Below are 19,265 nucleotides of genomic sequence, written 5' to 3'. Positions count from 1 at the left end.
GTATGATGTGCCTTCAATTCTAAAAATTCTGTTGTTTCTGAATGGTTAAATACCTTTCTGTCAGATTAAAAAGTGTTTTAGTTAGATGAAATTGTAATATGACTCAAAGTATCCAGTGTAAAACACCAGAATATAAATTTGAAAGTTTTTTTAATTTCTGAAGTTGTCGTTGATACGTGACCACAATAAAAAGTTGAGAATTCTTTAAATGTCCTGATGAAATGCACATGCATATCCTCAACTCATTTCCAGAATATACACAAATGAGTCAGCTAACATCTGCTTCTGCTTTTTTTTAAGGTATAAGTTTGAATCTGGCCCCTTTTAATCATCTCCAGCACTTTGTCTAAGTAGCTTTCCATGATTTGTATACAAAAGTCACTTCCCAGGAGAGGAAGACTCTTTAAAGTGTAAGCCGAAGTGTACACACTATTAACATCAGAGAGACCTTCGTTTTTGGAAGCAATTTGAAAGAAAATGAGCATGGTTTAAAAAAAAGAAAGAAAGAAAGAAAGAAATTGGAACCACATTTTTAGGTATTTATGTGTAACCAGAAAGGATTGTATCAGCCTTCCTCTGTAGTGTATGCTACTTCTGTAGTACATGCCGTGAGAATTTATTTTTATAATTTCCAAGGGTTTTTTTTTAGTAGCTATAATGTTGAATTCAAAATTTTAAGGCTCACAGGTCTAAAAATGATACAGCTTAACATCCATCCAACTGTTTTTTAGATGTAAGTAATAAGCAAACATTAATAATATGCAAGTATTAAATTGTTTGGCAGATGTAGTTTAAGAATATAGATCTATTCCATATTAAAATTCAGTAAGTTTAAAGGGCATGAATTTTTTTCCCTCGTGTTTCAGCATGTCAGAGTGTATTAATTTGTGGGCGAGAGATTTTTTCCAAATGAGGCATTTTAATACCAAGAGTTGCCCAGTTTTGTAACTGTGGTATTGTTTCACTGAAGATGGTATTCCTAAAAGAGACACAAGTTAGAAACTTGTGTACCATATTGTTTCTGGGTCACAGAAAGGATGTGCAGGGTATGCTCTAATTGATAGATTCCTTCATGGGGACTTCCCCACAGAGCTTGGAGGGGCCCTTTTAATGGGTGTGACCTAGTAAGCGTGTGTTCTTAAGATAAAACTCAGATTTCGTTCATATCTCGTCCTTCTTTTTCTCCCTTTTAACCCCCTCCACGCCAATTGTTACTCCATGCCCCTCGTCCTTACCTGCTGTTGACGCAAATAATCCATGATCAATCTATAAATCAAAATTGGGGTGAGTTTGTTATGAGCCATGTTTGAGGACTATAGCCTGGGGCCTTCTTCCAAGGAAGGAAGGGCACGAAAGAAGTGGGGTGTACAGAGTGGTTATATACCGTCTTGGAACAAGGAGCATACATCACATATGACAGGAATATCTCTTTTATTGCTGTCACGAGATGCTTAGCTGGCATGGCAGATTCGTGGTCAACAGGTCAGTGGTCACAAGGTGAACACAGCAGGTTGGTAATTAATCCTTGGTTTCCAGGAAGAGATGCTTATCCTTAAAGAAATGTTGATATGAGGGGAAGTTACATCCCTATCTTTAAGGGCATCATTCTTGTCTTTGGGACATAATAAATGTTTAAAGCAGATATACAATGCATGCCTAACAGGCCACATCAGGCCCTTTTGGAAAAACAAGGTCAGGCCAAATTAGTTTTACACCAATGGCCTCCTCATATACTCCAATATATCCTGTTGCTCTTTGTTTATTTATCACTGCCCCTGAGTATAATTGCCATGTCATGTTTGCCCCAAGTCTCCATCCTTTTTTCCCTTTCTTCCCCATTTGCAAATGTCCCTCCTGGGGAGTGATGAGGAGCAGTGTCTCACACTGTGGCCTCAGAGTGCTACAGCCTTCCTGCAGTGGTATGTGCCCCGAGTAGCCAAACTTCCCTTTCTGGGCTGTGGTCCTTGAGTCATCGCTGCTGCTGTACTCTCGACTGCTCTGTGCCACCTCCTTCCAGCAGAACACTTCTGAGGAGCTTTCTCAGCGTGAGCTCCTGTGAGCAAAGTAAAGCTGTGGCTCTATTCACTAGTCACAGTTCTTTTTCTTGATACCCCAGAGGACATAGGCACTCCAATGTGAGAAGATAGGGCTACTGATAAAGCTCATCTTCCCTTGCAGTCCCTGGAATCCCTTCTGCTCAGTCCAGCTCACTTAGCCTCTCCCCTCCTTGTTTGGTCTCATTTGGAGAGCACCTGCCCCATGGCCATGAGACAGGCCTGTACATGTGTGAATTCCAGTTGTGGGCTGAATCTGTCCACTGGTCCACTTCTGTGAATATTCCTTGGAAACTGAGGTTCTTTTTAGGGCCCCTGAGGGGGCATTGTGGCTAACTCCTGAACTTGCCTCTCAGAGCCTTAGCTAGGACTCAGGCCAAAAGCCCCCTTCCATTTAAGGAAGTCGGCCCCTGGGCAGCTTGTTAGAAGTGCAAATTCCGGGTGGAGGGAGGGGGAATTGGAGGAAGGTGGTCAAAAGGTGCAAACTACCAGTTATAAGATAAATAAGTTCTAGGGATATAAGGTACAACGTGATGACTATAGTTAACACTGCTGTATGATATATAGGAAAGTAAAAAGAGAGTAAATCCTAAGCGTTCTCACCGCAAGGAGAAAATTTTTTCTTTTTTTTTTTTTAATATTGTACAGTCATGTGTTGCTTAATGACAAGGATACGTTCTGAGAAATGCGTAGTTAGGTGATTTTGTCATTGTGAACCATCATGGAATGTACTTACACAAACCTAGATGGTATAGCCCACTATACTCCTAGGCTATAATGGTACTGATGTTACGGGACCACCATGGTACATGCGGTCTGTTAATATGTGGTCCATCATTGACCGAAAGGTCGTTACGTCGTGCATGACTATATCCCTTATGAGATGATGGGTGTTAGCTGAGCCTGTTGTGGTAATCATTTCACAGTATATGTAAATCAAACCATCATGCTGTACACCTTAAATTTATACAGTGATGTATGTAGATTACATCTCAGACGTGGGAAAAAAAGAAATGAACACTCTGAGCCCCCTCCTCAGTCAGAATCTTCGCACTGGGGCTCTGGGCTCTGTTTAGCTCTCCAGGTGACTCCTGCCCATGCTCATGCTCGGGAAGTGCTCTAGTACGCTGTTAGTGGTGAAGACTGTAGAGTGGGCGCCTTCTAGGATTTTGGAAGCAGAAGGAATCTCAGTTGGAGGCTGTGGTCCAGAACATTGACCCCAGCTGTTATTTTTACTGTTAATGAGAGTGAGCCTGTGGAGGTGCTGTAACTTTTCCCCGGGCCACGTAACCAGTGGAAGGGGAGCCAAGACTAAAAGTGGGGCTGCTGGCTTATTTTTGTCTTTCTAGAACATCTTCTCAGTATATGATGTTCCTTCCTTTGCAGTGTGGTGATTAAGAGCATTCTTAATTTATTTAAAGCAAACAAGCAACCACCTGCTCTTCTGTCCATCTTCCCTAGTCTGCCAAAATGCCAGTTTTCATCAGGGGCCTTGGTCACCTCCTCCTGTAACTGCTGAACTCGGGCATATTTTGACATTTGCGTGTGTGCGATGGAATAGAGGATTGGAGACCTCAAGATGTCTTTTGGTGTGGGTACTTAGAGAAAACATCCCTCCTACATGTTCTTGTATGTTCATTTAGCAAGCATTTATTGGAACTCTGCTGTTTGCTCTGCTTTGGTATTGTAAATACTTTTCCAGATAAAGTAGTAATGTATCTGTCTGAAGAGAGTGCAAGATTCCTAATGTGTTCTTAGAAACACATTAAGGTGTTTCTAAGTGACTTGGAGTTAGTTTGTGCCAGTTGTTGCTTGTGTAATAGGGCAGTTCTGAGCGCCCCTCCACCAAAGAGATTTTCTGTCGCTGCTGATGCAGACCATTCATTGCTGGGCTCCAGCCTGCAGCCAGGGTTGGGCTCCAAAGGCTGACCAGAGCTGGCAGGTTTGGAGTTTTGCACGTGTAATTGCATATCAAAAGACAGTAATGGGATTGTTGGGCTCATCTACACTGCTCGTCTAAGCCACTTGTAGAGCTCCCAGGATAATCTTTTTAAGGGTTGTGATGTCAAAGAAAAGGAAGTGGTTGTTATTTATTTATTTTTTTATTTTAATGTATTTTTTTTCCTCCAAAGCCCCAGTAGTTAGTTGTACGTCATAGTTGCACATCCTTCTAGTTGCTGTACGTGGGACGCGGCCTCAGCATGGCGGGAGAAGCGGCGCGTCGGTGCGCTACCGGGATCCGGACCCAGGCCGCCAGCAGCAGAGCGCACGCACTTAACCGCTAAGCCACGGGGCCGGCCCAAGGAAGTGGTTTTTAAAGTTTGTGCTTTTTGCTTGTTCTTTCTAGTGTTGACCAATTTGTTCTTTGGTTATGGTCCATTTGTTTGGTGCGTATGTTTTGATAGGCAGAACAAGGTCTCATCTTAGTTGAGAGCAGAAATATGCTCAGCAGTACCAGATTTTCTGAAATTCCAGTTGCCTTTGGAAATGAACATATAAGACTTGCTTTTTCATGCATTTTAGCTGTTTTCATTTTGAATGCACCATTCCATTAGTTAAGTGTTGAACAATCCAGCACTTTTTAATTGTTTTAAACCATGAGTGTGTATTGTTTTAAAGTTACTGCTCTTTTTAAAGATAGTTTTTCCTAAATGTCAGCCTTGGAAAGCTGGTGAAACTTGGTTTAATTTATTTAGGCATGTAAGTTTTGGTCACACCTTTAAGCAGTGCTTGTTTCTTATGCTCTGGGAAAGAGTCGGGCGTATCTTTTCTTTTGATCAGGCATTCTGTGAGACAGTGCCCAGATGTTATACATTTAAGTAGATAGTCTTGGCAACATACACTTTACTGCACTGCCTGTAGAAAAAATTTCATAATTTTAAAGAAATGTAAGAATCGTAAAATATGTTTCTAAGTCTTTATAAGATTAATTTTTTCTTTTTAAAATTAAAAACATGATGAAATCTGGCTGGAAAAAGTTAAATATTAGATTAGACCATGTGAAATTGTTAATATTTGTCAGCTTTTGAGCTACAAAAGTGACGTTTTTGGGGGTCAACTGAATAGATCTTCTGAGTTGACGTTTAGGAGATGACAACCCTAAATGGCCAGCACTGACCGTGCTCTGGCCGTCACTCCAGTTCGCTCGCTCTCACAGCTTTTGGAAAGCTCCTGCATTTTAGATGTTACTTTGTTCCAACTGTTGCCTCTTACTTCCTAAGAAGGGCGTTCTGCTTCTCAGAGCTGTGCAGTGGCTACTCAGTTCTTTAGCCCTGAAAAGAGCTTTTGTTTATTAGAAGTCTGTGGCTGAGATCCAGCAAGTCTGAGGAGAGGCTGTGGTTGCCAAATGCTTCTTCGGTGGTTCTCCTTGGCGTGAACAGACACTCGATCTGGTAGAGTACCTCTTCCTTTTGCCATTAAAGTTAACCTAGACATTCATTTCTATCGAAAAGTTTGTGACTTATCTCTTTGTAGCTTAGCTCCGAAAGCTCTTTGTTAAAGTGTGTCATAACGAGGAGGCGCAAGTTGTGCCCCAGCTCCTGACTTGTGAAGTGGCCTCCTTGAACTCAGGAGAGAACAGAACAACTCAAATACAACGTTCGAGGTAGCAGGGATTTTGCTTTTGCTTAAGAAATTTCCTCTTGTCAAATGCTCGTCTCATCTCGCCTCTGCTATGCGGTGAAGCAAACCATTGTCAAGATATTTTTTGTAGTAAGTTATAGAGGTATTTTCCCCGTCCTCAAAGAAGATATAAATAAATGTTAGCATGGTTCTTATTAAAAAGAAACGTAAAAATGTTTCCCACTTTATTCTGCTGCCCTACATGGTCAAGTCCTTTTGGAACACTTGTAAGATTTGCATCCAGTGGTGGATTTAGAGAATGTCCCCCGTGTATTTGAAGGAAGGCAGAGTTGGATGGTGGTGCCCTCTTGTGGGAAAATAACATATTGCTAATTTCGTGCTTGCTTAAATCTTAGCAAGGGTTTTTAAATTTCTCTTAAAAATCTGCTTGGACGAGCGTATTTTGCACAAAATACTTTTTCACTAGAACCCATTATTAACTTAGTGGCTATTTCTAGTCTCTTCCATGTTTTAAAAGTAAAAACGGGGTGCGGGGAGGGTAGTGGAGGGTGCAAAGTAGAATTGCTCTAGTTCTTGGGTAGGGAAAAAATTCTTTAGTCAGAGTTAGAAAATGTTTTTTTGAGCAGCTAATGGCAGACGTTTTTAAATAAATTAGCATAAACAGCTCCAAGTCGAGTTTTTAAAGTGTATTTCTTATAAAAGCCCTTTTCAGCAATGTAAACTCTCTTAGGGAAGGTTCTCTAGGGAGCAAAGATCCTGTAAGGTACTTGAGTCTTATCAACTGATAAAAGTGTAAATCACATCACATATTTGCGGTAAAGTATCTGGGTGGCCTGGTGTCGACAGAGCAGTGTCTTAGTCCCAGCTCTTCTGCTGAGCAGTGGTAGACTTGGGCAAGGAATTTCACTTCCCACCCCCAGTGGTGATGGTAGTACCTTTGTTCCAAGGTTGTGAGAGTTAACTGGGAGAATGTTCATGTGCCTGGCACGTAAATAAGTTCTCCAAAAATAGCAAGAATGATGCTGCTTATCAGATTTTGCTCTTGCTGAAAAAAAAAAAAGTTTAATTTTTTTCCACAGTTATTTCCTATTTATACTAATGGGTTAAATGGAGTCCTGGGACGTAGGAGCAGCTGTCTCTGAAGGCCAGATCATGAACCAAAGTGGACATTTTACTGGACAGGGCTCACCCTCTGAATTTTTCAATAGGATGTTTCCCCCTGTTTTAGTTTAAGGAAGTTGATGTAATATGTTCTGTGATCTGCTGTCATTTAAGAAAATAAATGCATTTTGTATTAAAACTTTCCTATACATATTACTTACATTTCAGGCATATGCAATTTAATTTTTAATTTATACAATGTTTAACAAGCACCTTTCCGACTTGTTAATATGTTAAAATTTATTTCATTGGTGTCAAGAATTTAAAATATCTTTTTGTTTTTTTTTTTTTAGAAAGAGAAAGGATTTTGTGTTTTTTTTTGAGGAAGATTGGCCCTGAGCTAACGTCTGTTGCCAGTCTTCCTCCTTTTTTTAATTTCTTTTTCCTCCCCAAAGCTATAGTACATAGTTGTATATCCTAGTTGTAGATCCTTCTAGTTCTTCTCTGTGGGACACCACCTCAGCATGGCTTGATGAGCAGTGAGTAGGTCCGGGCCCAGGATCTGAACCGGGGAACCCTGGGCTGCTGAAACAGAATGCGCAAACGTAACCACTATGCCACCAGGCCGGCTCCTAAAATATCTTCATTTTTAAATGTTATTGTAAATATAATGTTACAGTAACAAATATATTATATATGTGTGCATGAAACACAGGCCCACTTACCTTGAGGGGAGGCTGAGGAGTACCCACAAGCCCTGGGCTCTGTAAGAACTCCCTTTCCCACCCTCAAAGGGCTTGCTCCTTTTCCCCTCATCTGCCCATCTCATCTGGAGCACAACTATTTGGTTTTCCTGCTGAGTTGTAGGATACAGAGTCTGTCACGTCAGGCTTTTGGTTGTAACTTCTTTTCATAGCTGAAATTCTGATTTTCTCTTTCTCTCTCTATTAATTTGTAACTTTGCAAAGGATTTGGGGGTCTGCCTTCATAAACATGACAGTGTTGGTGGTCTCTGGCTCTGATTTGGATGAGATGTGAAAGAATGGAAGAGGCGATTAGCCTAGCAGTGCTCAAGGCTGTGGCCACCTTTTAGCACAGAGCTCTCTTGACAGCCCCTGCCCCCCTTCCCTGTCCGCCACGCTCACCCTTACCCCAGGTCTCTAGGCAAGGTCTCTGTGAGATTTGAAAGATTACAAAAAAGTATTCTGTTTGGGCATGTAGGTTTGACTGCATTTCTCAGTTCTCAATGCAGTTGTTTAAAAATTCAGCTTTTAGGATTTGTTGGTGGAAAGCCAGTAAGGATTAATGAGAGGGCTGAATTAGAGAATATTTTTGTTCCTCTGAGGTACATTCAATAACAGAAACTAGGCCAACAAGTTATTGACAATTAGTGGTCCGTTGGGAATCTGCTTTAATGAATAGATAAGAATGATTTGTAATTAGCATAATAATTATATGCAAATGAATGCTTCTGAATTGCTCTAAAACACTTCTGAACTGTTTAAACAGCCCTCCTGAGATCTTGTTACTCTATTAATTTGTGTAGCAAATCTTTTTTCATAGATCACGCAAAGATAAACTTCAGTCCAGCCCCTGTCCAAATTATTATGAATTCCAAGGTAGTAGGACCTGAATTAATGAGATTTACTTATACTATATTAATGGTACTCTGTGGGAACCTGAAAGGGTGAGGAGTCGCTGGGGAGATGTAATTAAAAATAGAGAAGAAAGCTGCTTATTTGAAAATAACTGTTGAAATGAGTTTCTTAAACAAGTTAGTAAATGTTATTTCTCTTTACACCTTTGTTACTTGCTATTGCAAAATGTAATGCAAACATTTCTTTAATGAGCTTTCCCTTTGGAGTCTGGCTTGAATGGTGTCCGCTCCAGTTAGTTATGCACTGCGGTCAGTGGTGATAGGATCCAGGGACTCCCTGTTTTCTAAGTGCCACAGTACTGAAAATGCAGGGAGTGCTAATAAATGAGGTTTGTTACTTATCTTCATATTTAATTCAGCTTTTTCCCCAACCTGGTCTTTACTTTTAGGATGTGATTAGAGGAAATAAGCTTTGCTAAGTCGAGCGGCAGTACCCGTGCATTTTAAACTTAGTGGTTATCTTTGAGCTATTTGAATAGGCACCTAATTAATCATCTTATGCTAAAGGAAAGCATTTTACAGCAGGCTGCAGGAGCCTAGTATTTCTCTCACGTTTTTACGTTTACCCTGTAGAGTTGTTTCTCTTTGGGCGAGGGCGGGGTAGTGGTGCTCTTTTCTAAGCAGGTGTCCAGGAGTTGCTAATGCTTGTGGTTTGGGCACTCTTTCCCTAGTTTACATTTAGCCTCACCTGTGGTAACCCATGCATGGTTCTTTCAGCAGTTTCTGGTGTCTGGAGCTCATCTAGATTTTTCCACAAGCTGTCAAGAAACTCCTACCAGCCTACCCCCCACTCCTTCTCACTTCCCCATTCATAATCATGAGTTAAATCTGGGCTCAAGGACGTTTAGGTTGGCTCACTGCAGATTTTGCACTTGCATTTTGGGGGACAGCCTCTGTGCTAAAAGATTCATAAAACTAATATTCTTTGTCTTCAAAATGAATCTGGTTTCTGTTGAGGTAGCACAACTTTTGTATTCCGGTGACAGAAAACAGTTATTTATAAGAATTTAATGAATATATTCTGTGGCTCCAGTGTGGAGACTCAGTAATCCATTTATTTACCATATTATATTTTATTTGTTCTCCAAAGGGTGTCTTGACTTTCACTCGCCTCTGGTTTTTTTTTGTGCTTAAGTAAGTGTTTTCAATTAAATAGAGTTGTATTGACACTCATCTGAGTCTACCTATGCTGATCCCATTGTGTTTTTCTGTTGTTTGGGCGCTAGTATTGGTGGAGTGATCAGTGTCTAGGGACATTACATCTAACCTGATAATGATGGTTTTACTAAGCCCTTATCCTGGCCAGGCCTCTGGGCATTATACAGATAATTAAAATTTGATCATAAAAAATTTTAAACACAGTGCACCTTAGCAATAAGATTTTTCTGCTTTTAAACATGATTTTAAAAATACATTTCCTTGGCCTAGTGAATTTGCTTGCTTTTTTTCCCAAGGATTACAGAAAGTGCATAGCAAATTCAGCCTTCAGAATACCCAGGAGCTGAAGACTCAAGTAGGCTACAGCTGTCTTCACCCACAGTGTTCTGAAAGAACTAATGAGATGAGAAGTCTGCAGCTGGTGGCAAGCACAATAAACCATGAGCCAAGGGCTTCTCTTCATCAGAGCCTCCCCTTTCCCCATGGGATCCCAAAGGAGACAGAATACTAACAAAGCCAGCAGGCTGTCTCATTCCACACTATTGCTCATTTGCAGCTATAATTGGTAGCTGAGGTTGCATTCTGTATGCTGAAACTGTCATACATGAAGGAATATATTTGTTCATTGTGATACGGATATAAATAGGCCAGTTTTCAAATACAGCAAGACCAAACTAGATACCCAAAAATAAAATGGTAGCAAAGAAGATACTGTTCAAAAAATTAAATGTTTGTTATAGAGATACAAAACTGAGGTTGTTAAAACTACACCTGCTTCCTGCTTTTTAGTATCTTGCTGCTTAGTTCAACTGATTAAACATTTACGTATTCAAGCCAACATAAAAAAGCACAAAAATTCCTAGGTTTTGACAAGATGCATTATCCTCATCTGTCAAGGTTAAGGTGCTATTGTTAATAATTGGGTTTTGTTACATTTTCAGTATACCTTTAATGTTTGCTGCTTTGTATGCAAGAGAAAAAAGCAGAGAAGAAAAACTTAGCTCTGGAGATATATGTGTATATATGTAGGTATAATATTTTATATGCACACATTCGTGCCTTATAGGAAAATCCATTTGGTATCTCTGCTGCTGCTTGGTGTTTTGAAATGTGTTTTGCTTATCTGGCATTTGTGGACACCCTTCTGCCATCCTCCTATATGGTGTTCTAGAGTGAGCCCAGGACAGAGGCTAAGAGCTTGTGTTGAAGTCCTGGGGTAGGTGAGCCATACCACCTCCTTGATGGACTGTGGTTTCCTCATCTGTAAAATGATGTGGCTTGGATGGTCTTCAAGGTTCCTTTCATCTCTATAAATCTGTGAATCCGTAGTTCAGAAAACTATCTCAGTGAACAACTAGCACTAATAGTGAAGGCTCAGAAATACACTTTCTGGGGGCCAGCCCCGTGGCGTAGCGGTTAAGTGCGCACACTCCACTGCTGGTGGCCCAGGTTCAGGTCCCGGGTGCACACCGACGCACCGCTTGTCAGGCCATGCTGTGGCGGCGTCCCATATAAAGTGGAGGAAGATCGGCACGAATGTTAGCCCAGGGCCAGTCTTCCTCAGCAAAAAAGAGGAAGATTGGCATGGATGTTAGCTCAGGGCTGATCTTCCTCACAAAAAAAAAAAAAAAAAGAAATACACTTTCTGGAACAGTGTAGTAGTTGGGTCCAGAGTGGAGAAGTTTTAAAGTGTTGTTCCATGTTCTTCAGTTAATTATTAAATCGGTGTCAAATAGATATTGTGAATGCCTGAAGTTGATGCCCTGGTCTGGAGCTGGGTTGGGAAGGAGGAGTGTTGTCAAGGAAGTCCATCTAATCCATCCCCTCCCATTTTCACCTTCACTGGTGCCATCGTTGTGCTTAGGCCCATCTCTTGGGGCGAGTCACCCCCTTAATTAATTTACTCCTACATGAGAATGATTTATGCTGGCCACACTTTAGACCAAGCTCACTTAATTAATTCTTAAATTAGTTGTTTCTTGGTTTATGTACTACCCTTATATACCGTCAGCAGTTTTTTTCCTTTAGCCTTACTGATATTTGTGTACACGTTGTTTTGTGGATTTTCTTTTTTCTTTCTCTCGTGGAGTGGGCAAGTTTAGAATCCACAGAAGTAGTTCTGCAGATGAGGTTCTGCAGGAACCTCATCAATTTTAAGATCCCTCCCCACTGTTTTTCCCTTCATATTTTAATATATTCAAAATCAGGATTTGTCTTCCACTTATGGCATATTTTATTGGCTGTTTTCCTTCTTAATGGTATTTAAAATAATGGAGCATCCTCTAGCTGACAGTCTTTTAGATTCAGGAAATGTGGTATTTACTGTTTGGCTCATGCTGGGCTCCATAATATCTCAAGATTTTGTAAAAATTAAAAAAAAAAAGACTTCAGTATCGTGCCCACAGTGAGGTCACACCCCAGTTAGGAAAAAAGAAAAAGAATTTTTCCCTCAAATGAGATGAACTGTTAAACACTGCCCAGGCCACTGGGCATTATATAGATAATTTAGATTTAATCATAAAAAATTTAACACCATGCACCTTAGCAATAAGATTTTTCTGCTTTTAAACATGATTTTAAAACTCGTTTTAAAAATACATTTCCTTGGCTGGTGTCAGTTGGTTTTGATTCTGACTATAATTCTACCTTCCGTTCTCTGTTGGCAGTTAACGTATACTCCCTGGGGTTTCAGTTACCTTTCCTTTGTTTGCCTCTTTTCCTTTCTCCAGCTAGACTGACTTCCTAGGAGCCAGAACCAAGTGTAGGTTCTCCTTACGTCCTCAGGCCCCTTGGACTACCTCTTGGTATCCTGTGCGCTATTCTACATGGTGGCTGTTCAGTAAATAGACTGATTGAGGGTGATGACGTCAAAAGTGATTATTCGATATGATGTTAAATATTTTCAATTTTAGACAGCGTGACGTTGTCTCTGGGTTTTAGTTCCAAGCCTCTGACCTAAAAGAAAATGTTTTATGGAGGTAGATGATTATTTCTGTTAGCAGGATAGCTGATTTTTGACTGTGAATCCAGGTCTTGAGACCACCTGTGCAGTTGATTCTTTCCTCAGTCAGTAGTGAAGTTGTTAACGTTTAGAGACCGGTCTGAGTTGAAGTTTTAAGGATTCCCGTTAGCTGGCAGTGGTTCAACTCTCTGCTGACTCGCCCAGACACGTGAAGTAACTGCAGTTGTCCGGCTCCTGGAGTCGGCTCACCTCGGTCATCTTTCCTGGGTGATGCTGACTGGCCTAGTGCCCTCCGTCATCTTTCCTGGGTGATGCTGACTGGCCTAGTGCCTATGGCCACACCACTTTGCATGTTTTAAAGCAGTGAGACCCACTGTGGCCAGCTGACTTTGCTTGTGTGATAATTTTAGCCCATTATTGGGCCGTTTTGTAGCTTCGTAGAAGGCAACAGGCTTCAAGTCTAGGGTCACATGTTTACCCGATTATCTTTCTTTAAAGTTTCGTTTTCTACCTGAACCTCACATAATTTGTTGATAGCTTTCTCTTTGGGAATTATTAACATGTCATATGCATTTACTGAGTAACTGTTGTCTTGATTGGCCGCTTCTTGGCCTGTTTTGTTTGATTTGTTGAAAGTTTGTGTTATACTTATGCATATGTTCAGTGCTTGCGCTGCCCTTATCTCTAGAAAATAATTTTTCGTATTTGACTTGTCTGGACATTTTTCCCAAAATATGTGGTCCTTCCATGAATGCTATGAAGGACCCCTGGTTTAGAAATTCTACTCAGGAAGGCAAAGGCTCTCCCTTTGTTGTATATTTTCATCTGACCTCTGTTCATTGTTACTGTTACAACTCATTTCTTTTTTTAAATCTGGATTTTAGCTCTTCAAAAGTAATTTTTTATTTTTATCTGTAGATGACAAAAGACTTTTTGTAAAACAGGATTAAAAAGATTTACTCCTTTCATTTCCTTCATTCTATCAGGAAGTGGCAATTAAGGAAAACAGAGAATTACACACACTAGAATCTTACATGTAACCTAAATTTTAGGACTGTTCCCTATGGCATGGTATAACTGAAGTAGTCCCATTATGGAGTCATAAACCCCTTCCTCACTTCTTTTGATAATGAGAGGCTGACATGAATATAATCCCTCTTCCGTGAGGAAGCCACTGTATGTGTACCCTATGGCTCTCTGTGGACAAGGGTTTGGAGAGGCTGGCCTCCTGATTGAGGTGTCTACCACCGACCCAGCTGCGGAAGAGATCGGGGGATGCCGCAGAATTAGTTCTGATCTATGTTCCTGGTCACAGTAGTTGCTCTCTAGTGGTTGTTAGAGTCCAATGTCGTCATCTGTGGGAATTGTCAAAACTGAGATGGTATGTTCTATTTCTTAAATGTGATTATACATTTATCAAAATGCTGAAACTATGGAAAAATGTTGGAAGATTAGTTCTTGGACATAGCTATCCAGTAACTAGTCATGGTGGACTGCTAGTCAAGACTTTTATTACTTTTTATTATATAGTTGTTTTGCCTCAAGATAAAAGTTTAAAGCAGAGAACCAAACTGAAAATTTAATGTCGTATAGAAGCGTTTTCCTACTTTTATGCAAAAGCACAGTAAACCTAATCGGTTTCTGTCATGTGTTTTAGTAGCTGTAAAGAGCTGTTCTGGCAAGGTGAAAGAATTTTCTCTGGTTTTCTTCTCTGCCTCTCACTTTGTTTTGCTTTGCAGGACTACAAAGCTGATGAAGACCCAGCATTATTCCAGTCAGTCAAGACCAAAAGAGGCCCTTTGGGACCCAACTGGAAGGTACTGGTTGCTGACCTTTCTGACAGGCAGAGTCTTGGCAACAGAACACTTGACAGGTCCTCAGTCTAGAAGAGCTGATGACGTTTAAGTGAAAAATAGAAATGGCACAAAAACAGTTTTATTTGCGATAAGGACTTAACAGCCAGTTGCAGTTGCCCAGCAAGTCTGTGCTGTGTTAACAAACAGAACGTAGCTGGACTGTCACTTTCAGCACAATGCAGTTCTGATAACTCTTAAAAGAGACAAGTGATTTAGTCTTTGGGGATTGTAATGTTCTCTTCTGAGACTTGAAGCAGTACAAAAATCCATATTAAATGAAAGTTTATAGTTTAAATTTAGTCTTAGTAAAAACTGAACAAGTTCCCCTCACTCAAGCTCATGTTCCTGGCCTTTTAAAGTAGTTATATTTTGAAAAGCAGGACACCAGAAAACAATTTTGATGGCAAGTAGTTGTTTTCTAATAAAGAACACATCTTTACTTTATTCATGGAAGTAAGAAAAGCAATGTTAAGGTAATAATTTAAATTGCTATGAAATATAATGCATTTTAAAGACATCTGCTAAACTAATGACAAACCCTTAAAGACGGCTTAATGTGTTGATAGCAAGTTATTACAGCTAATTTGACAGAAGAGGAGCATAACAACCTAAACATGCCCAGAGCAGATTTTCCACCAACAGGATTTTACTTGGTAACCAATCTGTTTATGCTGCAGCCAGTTACAGATCATCGATAAATGATGTCTAGGTGCTAGTTGTTGTTTGCATATAGAGGATTACTCTAACAGCCCCACAAATAATCCATTGGGTGGTTCTCCATGAGTGTCAGACTGTTTTGTGGACTGTCTTGCACGTCAGTTAAAATGAAGAATGAGTCTGACTTTCTTTGAGAAGAAATGATTCATAATTACTTTATTTTCACATTTGTTCTCTGGGTAGAGTTCAGTTCAAAATTCTCCCAGTTTAATGGCCATGACTAGAGACTTTTTAACTTAATACCCAGAAAGTGATACGTGTCACTTATAAATTAAGGAACAAATTCATTATGCATGATCTAAATGTACTCTCATAGATTAAAAAACTTTCCCCTTTTGCACATTTCTAGCTTTGGACTTTAGAACTCACCCTGAGTTAGAGGAGAAGGCTTTCTCCTTGAGATTTGCCCCTGGCCTAAAGGGGAGTGCCGTGCTGGAGCAGCGGACGGGGGCTCTTCTAAGTTGCCTGTCTTCTGAAAGGCCATCTTGCTCCAATAAGTACTGACTCTAGCTGATGATACTTTTACAGGGAAAGGGGAGCTGTGAGGTTGAGACTTGGAGGTGAATTAAATATTTAATTTTCTTCAGATTATCAGTTTTTCGAGTATAAAGTTGAGAAGGCAATGCTACATCATGTGGTGGACTGTTACATTTGGGCTCAAATCCTTCCTGTAGAAACTCCTAACTCAGTTTTTAACAGGCAGCAAAAGTAGTTTGACAATGACTTCCACCTGATTTCCAACCTTTTAAGAACTTGAAATATGATTTTTATTTCTTTTTTATTTATGATTTTTACCTTTTTAACTAATGTTGCTTTGTCTTTTATTATCAATTAATGATTATTTAAAATTCTGAAATAGGTTTAGTTTTTAGTAATGTGAATTTTACATTTTTTCAGGTTTCAGTATAGCCGTCTTTCCCCCCATTCTGTTGTGTGTGTATATTGTTATTTCTCTGGGAGAATGCTGGCTGTTAGTGATACCCTTCTGCCCATTTGCCTAGTGGTTGTTAACTTTAGCCAAATGATGGTGTTTGCAGCTCTTCTTACAAATCTAGTTACTGCTTAACTGAATTTCAGCGAATTCTCAGAAATAACTAAAGTAATCAAGAATAATTAAACTATCTACTTACTACTATGAAGAAAAACAGAGAGTAAGAAGGACGACTAGCTGGTAATACAACATACATAAAAATAGAAACCTATGGACTGACTTAATCTTACCAGCATCTCCTATATCTCCAGCCCTGTTTGTCAGTAACTACTCATCATGGCTCTGAAGGCAGCACTGGGGAAGGGGTGGTGGTTGGAGATTTCCATACTTCTGAAATATGAGAGTAGGGAAGAAATACATGATAATTAGGGCAAAAAGAAGAAGAAATCTTGTTCTGGACTCTCTTACCCGGGATTGTATGTAGGAATGCTCCTGTGTAAGTGCTGCCTGGTTGTCCAACAGCCACTCTGCACACCTTCCATGCCCCTCAGCAGAAGCTCACCTTACCAGTGCAGATTCCAAAGTATATTCACAGCTAAGTGTGAACCCCATGATCTCTGTGGAACACTTCCTTACCTATCCCACAGTGGCATTTTCCTTCTGAATTACTGCGGTATTGACTGCTTCTCTGCACCAGACTGGATGGGGGGAACCCTCTCCCTTGGGGCCAGACACTACACAAGGTCGTATTTAATCTTCACCACCTTCCTGTGGGGTAAGTGCGACTGCTTCATTTTATAGATGAGCAACTTGGCCGTGGAAACACGGATAGTAGTTGTAGGAGAAACAGCAGAATGCCTACCGTTCTTGGAGCACCTGCTGTAGTGCTGGTCACAGAGTTACGTATGGTGTGGAGAGGTGGCGGATTCTGGCTCTCAGTCCAGTGACTTGCAGATCACCAGTCTGTGCCTTTGATGCCCTGTTGCATCACGACGGTTGTGTGGCTCTCTGTATTCACGGTATCCGCCAGAATTTGATAGTTCTTGTTAATACCAGGCATCCATTTCCGGTGGTCAGGGAATCTGTAGGTAACAGTGGCACTAAGGGAGATCCATTAAAAACCCATCGTTACTCTGTCACAAGTTGTGACTTAAATAACTTAACCCTAACTCTGAGTGTTGGTTTCCACATCTCTAAAATGGGAATAATATTAGTAACCTCAGAAGGTTGTTGTAAGGACTAAATGAAGTAATGATGTTGTTCCCAGCACAAGAAGTGCACAATAAGTGGTAGCTCTTATCATTGTTGTCATGCTTTTGTCTTTGAGAATAAAAAGCCTTCATCATCTCTTAGGGTTGATGAGATCTATAAATATGCTACCCTATTTCTGACACAGTTATTCCTTTTCTCTCTCTAGTATCCAGGGGTTCCCCTGGTTCTAGTATCTGGGGGTTGACAAACACGTCTTGGTTCACCTGTCCTTACCCCTGTGGTTGTGTGTGTCTAACGAGTGCTTGACCGGGCTCAGCCGTAAAGCAGAGGCCACACAGTTTAGAGAACCTTTGCTAGCAGGGGATCTTTGGGTTGCTAAGGAGTAGATTTTCATATTTTCCACATTTGTTAAGAAGGCAGACCTTTTTTTTCGCCTATGGTATGATACATACCTTTTATTTTTTAAAAGCTACACACCTAGAGATGCAGGCTTTAGTAGTTGTATTCATTTTCCCTCTGAAAAGAGAGTTTTTTAAATCTGAGCACATGAATTATGTTTTCCTATTTAGGTTCAACACTTGATTAAGTAACTGTGCATAGTGACAGGAGCGCGATTTATAGCCTGATAAAGATTTTTGCTTCAAGGCAAAATTTTGCGTTTCTCACGGATGTAAATATCTTGCTTCTTTATAGCACTGCACATGCATGTGTGTGTGTACATGTTTTGGTTCATTTTGTGTTTTGGGAACTTTGTGTGTGGTGTGATGTTGGTAAGACTACCTATTCTGATGTTTTATCAAAAACAGTTTACATGTGGATTCATTTAGCTTTCAGTTTGCCACCTCTGATCTGGTGAGGAGTTGTCATTTTAACAAATTCAAACACTGCCTTTGAAGATTATGGTGTCATTTTTATCCTATGGCAAGGCCTCATTTCTTTCTTCACTTAATCCAGACACCACATGAAGACTTAAACTTTTGTGTTTACATATATATGATAATTAATACTTAGGCTTGTAAAGGGCTTTGTAAGAGGCTTTACCAAAGCATCTGGCCCTTACAGTGCTTGACATGTCTCACAAGACTCAGCCAGTGTCTGACCGTTGAGGTAGAAGGGGATCAGGTCAAATAAAGAACTTGATCCAAAAGTCATGGTGACTTTTATATTATCTTTATATATATATATAATCATAACGCTTTTATCGTTCATAAAAGCTCATAAAAGATCATAACGCATGTCCTATTAGTTAACTCCTGTCTGAGCAAAAGCTCTGGCAGTTAAAGCTTGGCCTTTCAAAACAGTCTGTCATACCATTTACCTGCTCAGTCATGCTTTAGACTGATTTTAGAATTACCATAGAGGACGTCCTGGGTCCTCCAAGCCAGTGGAAGGCAGCCATCTTTGTGGATTATAGGGATGCTAATCTGTTTCCTTTCGTGCTACCAAGACTCCTTTCTCCTCCCACCTCACATCTGTGAAAAGGTGGTAGCCTTGGTTGTCAGTGGCCTAAAGTAAAGATACCACAAGGTTCTGTTGGCCGGGGGTGAGAAGAATAGAAGTGGGAGATGAGGGAGAATTTGAAACCCAGCTATGGAAATCTGAGATAGAGGCTGGCAGGAAAGTGGCCCAGAGTCCTCCAGAGGCTAATGAGCAGTGCCCTTTACAGATAGCCACCTGAGGAGAAGGACTGAGGATGCTCTCATGTGTCTGCATCTAGACGTGGCTGTGAGTCTCAGGAGGGCTGTGAAGGCATTTTAAAACACATTCCCTTCCTGTCATCTCATGTTTGAAACCCTATAGTAAGTGGCATAAAGAGGTGAATAATTAGTTTCTGGTTAGACCATATTGTGGATTATAGGTAATAAAGCAGACCTTAAAACATGGCTGATTTTTTTGAGTGCTTGGTTTGGCAGCTAGGTTTTTAATTTAGTATAAAAAATAGTATTTTACACTTAGTTTGTATTAATTATGCGACTCCTGCAGAGGACACCAAAGAAGCTGTTCCCTGTCTTTGAAACTAAGTGCCCCGGGAGCA

General features: G+C 40.4%; 1 protein-coding gene across 2 annotated transcripts in view; it reads left to right on the top strand.

The window, feature by feature from the left end:
* The window catches only part of PITPNB (phosphatidylinositol transfer protein beta), a 65,805-nt gene that overhangs the window by 29,958 nt on the left and 16,582 nt on the right, over positions 1–19,265 (top strand). For both annotated transcript variants that reach the window (XM_058531680.1, XM_058531681.1), the window contains exon 8: positions 14,254–14,331. In XM_058531680.1, the coding sequence (XP_058387663.1) occupies positions 14,254–14,331 (78 nt within the window). The remainder of the gene's footprint in view (positions 1–14,253; positions 14,332–19,265) is intronic.

This window comes from Diceros bicornis, chromosome 35 (genome assembly GCF_020826845.1).
Source record: "Diceros bicornis minor isolate mBicDic1 chromosome 35, mDicBic1.mat.cur, whole genome shotgun sequence".
NCBI lineage: Eukaryota > Metazoa > Chordata > Mammalia > Perissodactyla > Rhinocerotidae > Diceros > Diceros bicornis.
The sequence above is the reverse complement of the archived record's forward strand: the minus strand, read 5'-3'. Positions and strand labels throughout refer to the sequence as shown.